At 30.3% G+C, this 8393-nt stretch overlaps 1 protein-coding gene across 2 annotated transcripts in view; it reads left to right on the top strand.

The window, feature by feature from the left end:
- The first annotated feature begins 4422 nt into the window (after positions 1-4422).
- LOC101491530 (uncharacterized) overlaps positions 4423-8393 on the top strand; it is a 6500-nt gene continuing 2529 nt past the window's right edge. Inside the window, exons 1-4 of one of the 2 annotated variants that reach the window (XM_004513940.4) lie at positions 4423-4589; positions 5158-5958; positions 6334-7337; positions 7979-8270. In XM_004513940.4, coding sequence (XP_004513997.1) covers positions 5260-5958; positions 6334-7337; positions 7979-8270 — 1995 coding nt within the window. In that variant the 5' untranslated portion in view covers positions 4423-4589; positions 5158-5259. Of the gene's footprint in view, positions 4590-4653; positions 5959-6333; positions 7338-7978; positions 8271-8393 lie in introns of those variants that run through there. The other variant, XM_012719686.3, reaches the window with a different exon arrangement.

Genomic DNA, 8393 nt, shown 5'->3' with positions numbered 1-8393 from the left:
ATATTAAGATGAAAAAATTAATTATACACCGTAATTAAAATAGTCAAACCAATTAAACAATGATACATGTAACTATTAGTGTGTTAATATGTGCGACACACGGATATTTATTTTGATTATAAAAATACAATACACTTTTAGAAGAATTAAGGCAACTCTCGTAAGAAATGAACCATTACAAAATGATAGTCAAGAACTTAAGATGTCAAAAGTAATCGATAAATGTTTTTAGTTATTATAATATATGTGTAAATGTATCATTCTTAAAATTTATTATAATATTGAACAAACTTTTATAACATTATAGATAAATATATTAAAAAGAATATTTCATTATAAAAGAGAGCACTCATTTGACATAGGTCATATTTCATCTCTAAATCTCCAATAATAAGAAATATAACTGTGTCCTCTTGTTTTAATTTTTAAATAATCGAAAGAAAATTATTTTATCTTGAAACATTTACACATAATTATTATATGAAAAATTATTGTAAATAGAAATAAAAGTTCGTATTTAAATTCATATAAACATAATAAGAAAAAATAACATATGGGAAAACAACTTATCTAATTGACAAAATTAGAAGCAAATTGATTTCAACAAATTTAGATTAAATTATTTATTGAACTTCCAAATGCAATTCAATTTTGAAGAACATGGAAGAAGGATTACTCTCTATCTAAAATTAATCCCCCGTTAGGTCATTAAATTACAAAAGTATACAACATGGAGGGAGGAACTCTCAACTCCTATCATATGTCTTCCACACCATAATTTTTGTAAGCTACATCCATCCAACATTGAGGTGGCATTGAATCTTATCCAATTTCTCTAACTTTGAGGGCAACCCCCTTTTCCACTACCTCTTCAATCACAACAAATATTGCTCTTTTGCAGTTGAAGGTGGTTCACATGATTCTGAATTTGAAAGCTAGAGCACATGAATATTCAAGATAAAATAAAATAAGAAAAAAACTTTCAAGTAGTTTGAATAATCACTCTGAAATGAACCACAATTATGGACAAAATATGGTAAATGATTCAATTATGGAATTCTTAACAAAACAAGCATAGTAAAAAAGAAATAAAAAGCAAATACAGATTATGATATTCATTATATTTTTGAAGAACAACTATAAAAATAAACAAATATTAAACCTCATTTATATGTTTAAAGAAACTTTATAGATTTCATTATGAAATAACATTGGTGAAGATATCACATAAACAATTTACCTTTAAACTACATCACTCAATCAACTAACATTTAGAAGACCAACAAAAAATATTGAATTTTGATGAGTTTTACTGTTAAAGAATAATTTTAACATCAAACACTCACATATCAATAAAATCAGTCAAAGAAAAAATATGCTCTTGGAGTTAAATTATATAGTCTTTTACATAAATTAAGTGTTTTCAACGTGCATTCATGTTTTTTTTTTTTTATAAATAATACCTACTAAAAATAAAAGGCAAATACATAAATAAATAAATAAAAAAACTTGAAAACCCCACTACAAAAAAACATACCGATGTCAAAAGACGGCACGTTAGAGAAAAACAAAGGAGGAATAAAGAAAACAACAAAATGCAAACAAACAATGAAATTTAAAAATAAAAAAGGGATTACAAAATTGGGAAAAAGAATACTTAAACTCGTGGTTGTTTAATAACAAAGAAGTTGTGCAAAGGTGACGACGCAATGTCAACGATGTAGCAGTAAGAAGGCATAAACGTAGTCATAGTGTGATTAATTAAAATAGAGCAAATGGGTCTTTATTAATATATGAGAAACCCTAAATTTGAATAGATGAATCTATACCGTATATGCAAAATAACACACATAGAAAATGAAAATTGCAATTAATAGAACCTGGAAAACTAAATCGGTGCAAAAGAAGAGCTCGAAGAAAGGAACTGAGTGAGAAAGGGTGAACTTTGATGAGTGTTTTCTTTCAAAAAATTGTGTGCTTAAGTTCTCTTTCTCTCTGATAGTTGATATTTTGTCACCTAAAAATATGAAACATAGATTTGTTAAATTAATAACATAACAAACTCAGTCTATGTATAATTTAAAACTTGAATTTATGAAAGAAATAATTAAACCTGGTTATCAATCAATACCATTTCCATAGCATAAATTTTTTGGTTAGTCGCACAACTCTAACAACGAAGTCCCGCCTCATCTCATTCCTACTACCAATTGATAGTGACAATGGTTGGACGACGATACTTATCAGTGGGCTGTTACAATTGTCGATTTTTAAAATAAATGGATCATTTCCATAAATTGATAATAATAGAGAGACTAAAACTGTAATTAAGTCTTTTTAATTTTAGTGAGTAGAGAGATTGTATACGAATCAGTTGTTTGATTTTAACCGGTTATTTGATTTTTCGTCGTTAATTGAAATTTAAAATTGTGCCTCCATGATTGCATGCAATTAAGATTTGTGGTATAGAAACTAAAGACGCTGCAAATGTAATTGAAGGTAGAGAATTGAGGAAGAATTTTTAAATTTAAAAAAGATAGTTTATTTTGTATTTCTTTTAAAATAAAAGATTTGATATTTTATCAAATTTTAAAACTGTATCTATATTCAAGTATATTTTGAAACAAAATCTTTTTATAATAATAATAATAATAATAATAATAATATTTGAAGATTTTTTAAAAATATTTCATCAAAATAAAATAAAATTTATAATATGTATGCTCAAACTTTTTACGTTCATACTTTATGCTTGTATCTTATTTTAGTGGCATGTCTAGTGTATGTTATTTCATTTCAAATAAATTTTATTTAACTTTCTCAAAAAGAAGTGTGTATTTTCCCAAAACAATTTGCAATAATAATAACTAATCACTCAAAATTTAAGATATATATATATATATATATATATATAATAATTGAATTCTATTAATAGAGATATGACATTTTTCATACTTGTCATAATATAACATTTGTTTTATTCTCGTGTATAAAGTCATATTTAGTTAATATTTTTTTATTGTAAAAATAAGTATTATCCAAAAACTAATGCAGATAGTTTTACAGCACATTAGCACGTTATTGTTATTGTTCGACCATTTGTGTCGGTGAATATAGAGCCAAACCCAACCTGAAAAGGACGCATCAAACGCCGTGTTTAGTTGCGTGTACTCACGCGCTTAGGATTTTTATGGTTTTTACCTTATTCTGAAATACACACTCCTCATATGCGCGTGACAAAACGATAGTAGTAGACCACTACGTGTTTTCACCTCGAAGTTCGGAATAAAACCTTGTGAGTAAATATTACTCCCTCAGACTTAAATATATAAAAATTTAAGTCTATACAAATCAAGAAATTGTTATATTTAGTTTAAAATATTTAGTTATACATTTACAAATTAAAAAAATTAATTGAAAAAAATTTAATCTAACCACCTATTTTTTCTTTTATTTTTTCTGATATTTGTGTTGTGTTGTGTTTAAATATTGCGCCAAATAATTATTTTTTAAACCTTGTTTAATTTTAGATATGTGTGCATTTTCTGCCGTGGCGTCACAATCACCGTTAAATCACAAAGCGACATCGAACCAAGCGACATTTTTTTTCAATATCAATACCTTATAATATACTTTTGCCAACTACAGTACAAAGAGTTTTAAAAAATAAAAATATCATTTCAATGAAAAGTATAAGGTTAACAAATATTGCTCAAAATAATTAGAGTAAATGAGTTTATATATTTTTGTCTCTTATGAAATGTATTTTCGGTATAATTGTGATACTGGTTAAGAATAAAAATTTAGTAAAGCTTATATATTTTGACAATTAAGTAAAGCTTCTTTGAATTGTAGGAGTAACTATAACTATTTAATTTGAATAGTAATTTAATAAATAAAGTCTTTCTTGAAATAACAAATTTTGTCTTCCTTGCATTCATGAAATTTGCTTATACTGGAATCCAGTCCCAGTCGTTGTATTTATTCTTGGGTATACCTTTTTTTTGGGTACGAGTTCTTGGGTATACTTAATTGGATGGCAATGACAAATGGTTTGTTTTTTGTTGATAATAAGCAAATGGAATAATTTATAAAAACAGTTAGAAGGAAAAATACGAGAAACTTGAAAATTGTGTATCAATGACATTATATCAATTTTTTTATAATAAAAATAACAATATAATATCGATTTAACTAATATTAATATAATTTTAATTTATTTTAATACAATTTACTGTAAAAATAAAAAAATGCTTTCAGAGCAATATTAGAACCACCAAAATTTTACACCACACATGGGTGGCAATAAATTTATTCTTCTTTTTGATGTGCTCACCATATCTAACGTCACATGCAGAGCAGCAATAGCAACAACACAAACTATTTCTTAAATTATTGTTATCAAATAAATGGTTCCTAAGTTTTTAAACAATAATAATAAAATAATATATATTATTAGTCTTCATTTTTTATTTTTATTTTATTAAAACATTCTTCATTTTCATTTCACTACTTGCAGCTTCAGAGTCACACTCAACAAGTCCAAGCTATCTTGCACCTTTCAGATTCTACCTGCCACTCCTTTCTCTGTAAGACTTTATATTATATTATTCTTCCTTCTTCTACTTCAAGCATTTTTTTATCATTTCAAGTTATAATGACCTATGTTACTTCTACATTTAATATTTCTTCTTTTTTGTTGATGAAATTGTGTATATTTAATTTGTAACCTTACTCTATCATCTGCATTAGCAATTTTCTTCTATGTTTTAGCATCAAGTTGTAAACTTTTTTACTGGGTTATCTTGATCTTTTTTTTTTTTTTTGTCTCAGAAATAAAAAACCTTGTGCAATTTTTTTTTTGCCTTTTCTTTTCTGAGTGTGTGTAAGAACCTTGTCCTTAAATCGTGTGTTCTGTTGAAAAATCAAAATATAATAATAAATCACCAAATCTGAGTGGTTTCTTCACCCAATTTTATAATAATGAAATGTTACTATTTTTTTATTTTAAAAAATAGTATAGTATTTAGTGATTATTGATATGAAATTGGACCATAACAGTTAACAACCATTACGATACCTGTTGGTAGGTGATATGAATCATTTGTAAAAATGCTTTACACAATCTCATTTTTGCATAATCTTTTAATTTCATAGGGTTTGTGAATTGTGATTGTGACTATTGTACTACACATTCAACTGCATTTAAGGAAGTAAGTTTTTGTTTATAGAAGAAGAGGTTTCATTATCTTGAAAACCATGAAAGGTAAGGGTAAGAGAAGTACTGGTATGGTTCAATTGGATTATCTGATTCACATACATGAGCTAAAGCCTTGGCCACCATCGCAATCTCTCAGATCCATTCGATCTGTGTTGATACAATGGGAGAACGGCGAACGCTCTTCTGGCTCTACCAAACTTGTTTCCCCTTCACTTGGTTCTCTCATAGGTGAAGGGAAAATTGAGTTCAACGAGTCGTTTAGGCTTTCTGTGACACTGGTGAAAGATATGTCTGTTAAAAATTCCGATGCCGAAGTTTTTCAAAAGAATGTTTTGGAGTTCAATTTGTATGAGCCTAGAAGGGATAAGATTGTTAAAGGTCAGTTGTTGGGGAGTGCTATCATAGACTTGGCAGATGGTGGCATAGCTAGAGAGACTTTAAGCATTGCTGTACCGTTGAACTGCAAGAGAAACTACAGAAACACGGATCAGCCGCTTTTATTTGTTAGAATCGAGCCTGTTGAAAAGAGTCGCAGTAGGTCCATGTTGAAGGAAAGTTTGTTGTCGAAGGAAAATGGCAGTGGTGATTCTGTGTCGGCATTGATGAATGGAGAATATGCTGAGGAAGCTGAGATTGCTTCTATTACTGATGATGATGTCTCCTCTCATTCATCTGTTGCCACAGTTACAACTTCTCCAGAATCGAGTGGGTATAATATGCCTCCTGATCATGAAGAGGTACTCATGTTTTCCACTATTTTATTCTTCATTCGTAGAAGCAATGTAAATTTTTCTGTAAGTAGGAATCAACTAGATACCTTGGAGTTTACAACACTTACGCACACTGCATATCAACCACTTGTGTTAGACCCCAGTGGTTAAGCAACAATGTAAATTTCTTATACTCTAACCAATAATGTTTGACAATTTGTATTGTCCTCCATCCCTATTCGATGAATGAATAACGTTACAAGGTTTAGGACCCTTTTGCATTAAATTGTTCTTATGAATGAATGCAAGATAAATAGGAAACCGTATTTTCATGTCATTATCAGCATGCGGTCTGCTTGCTGGGCATATCTAAGCCATATAGTGATTGCTGCTGAATTGCAGAATGGAACAGCTCAAAAAATGGGAAGGAATGACAAGAAACATCAATTGGTTTCAGAAACAAAGGTTGAAAAATCAAATATGATGCAGCAGGAGAGGAGTTCATCGCCCGTGTCATCTATGGATGTATCATCTGATGTTAGGAGTCCAATATATGGTCATAGTTCTACAAGCAGGTCCGGAAGCAGTAATCATGAAAATTTGGATAAGGAGATTCATGAAAAAACTGCTAATTGTATAAATGTAATACCAAATGTTCAAACAAACAGTAATGAAGATGCTTATGCAAGCAACACTGCTTCTCTAGATAGTAATTGCTTAAAGAACAAGAATCCAGGCTCGATAAGCAGTGATGGTTTGGAAATCAAGGACAAATTAAGCGAGAGATACGAGGAAGCTGACAAATATTGTGTGGAGGAAAGAGGAAGTGATGAATATTACTACAATTCCGTTGAAGACCAACTTGAAAATGGAATGTATAATTTTGAGAAGCAAAACCATTTAGAAGATAATTCAGTGACCCAAGGCAATATTTCAAAAAGTGAAAGATCAAAATATGTAAAGTCAGTAAGGTCATCAGGAGACTTGGCGAGGAGTATCGGATCACATGGTAAAAATTATTATGCCGAGGTAAAGGAAAATGGAATTAATGGAGATGCTCAAAACAATGGAGGGAATATAAGAAGCAGTGAAAGAAAAGATGTTAAGATTTATCCAAGGGATGCCCGAACTACCGTTTTAGACAGCAAGATTGAGCATTTGGAAAACAAGATAAAGATGCTTGAAGGAGAGTTAAGAGAAGCTGCTTCGGTTGAGGCTGCCTTATATTCGGTAGCTGCTGAGCATGGAAGCTCCATGAGTAAGGTTCATGCCCCGGCTCGACGTCTTTCCAGGCTTTACTTTCATGCTTGTAAAGAAAATATTCCGGCAAGAAGGTCTGGTGCAGCTAAAAGTGCTGTTTCTGGATTAGCACTTGTTGCAAAGGCATGTGGAAATGATGTTCCAAGGTGAGTCATTTGGGTTACTATTTTTTATGATTAGGTATACTGTTCACCGCATTTTATTCAAACTATTATGCATTATCCCATCACTAGTCATGCCAATGTTTGGGATTGGTTTTTAGTTGAAAAAAGTATTTTTATCTTTATGGCCTGGTTGGAGAAATAACTTAATTAAGTGCTTATAGAAACGTTTATCATATAAGTGTTTATGTATAAGTTATTTCTTTAACAAACAATAAAGTAAAGTCAAACATGTTTCATATAAGCAATAAGTTGTTTTCATAAGCTATCTTCGAGAGCTTGTGAAATAAGCTGAAAATAGGTTATGAACATATCATTAGCTACTTCCATAAGCTCTCTCACATTGCCTCAAAAGTGTTTGTTACTTATGTTGACTTGTCATATGTCTCACTCTGCAAAACATATTCTAAATCAAGAACAAGCTTATTCTAAATAAAAAAGATGAAACAAGATTACATTAGCATATAAATATCCTGCATGAAATCCTAAATAAAAGCGTATCACATTAATTATTAGCGGTTGATTAACTGATGTCTTGCTGATTTCTCACTACATGATGCGGAAATTTTAGTTTCATTATTAACTGTACCAACTGCCTACTGATTAAAATCTTGCATCTGATACAGGTTGACATTTTGGCTGTCTAATTCTATTGTTTTGAGAACAATTATAAGCCAAACCACCAAGGAAGTGACACCATCAAATCCTTCACAAAATAGCGCAAGAAGGAAGAGTGGAGAGGGGAATGGCAAGACAGTACAACCATTAACATGGAAAGGGTTCTCTAAGAAAAGTGAAAATATAGCAAATGAATATGGTGGCTTTAGGAACTGGGATGACCCAAATGTGTTCGCATCGGCACTTGAAAAAGTTGAAGCTTGGATCTTCTCTCGCATTGTGGAATCTATTTGGTGGCAGGTAACACCTTTATCTCATGCTCCCTTAGACTATAGTCACATAATTCGTTGTTGTAACTAGGGAACTGCAAATTGGTTCATGAGCACCATTTCACAGTACTTCTGCGAACTGGTTTGCCTAAAT

The sequence above is a fragment of the Cicer arietinum genome, chromosome 3, assembly GCF_000331145.2.
Source record: "Cicer arietinum cultivar CDC Frontier isolate Library 1 chromosome 3, Cicar.CDCFrontier_v2.0, whole genome shotgun sequence".
Taxonomy (NCBI): Eukaryota; Viridiplantae; Streptophyta; class Magnoliopsida; order Fabales; family Fabaceae; genus Cicer; species Cicer arietinum.
Note: the sequence above shows the minus strand (reverse complement) of the source record. Positions and strands in the feature narration are given on the sequence as shown.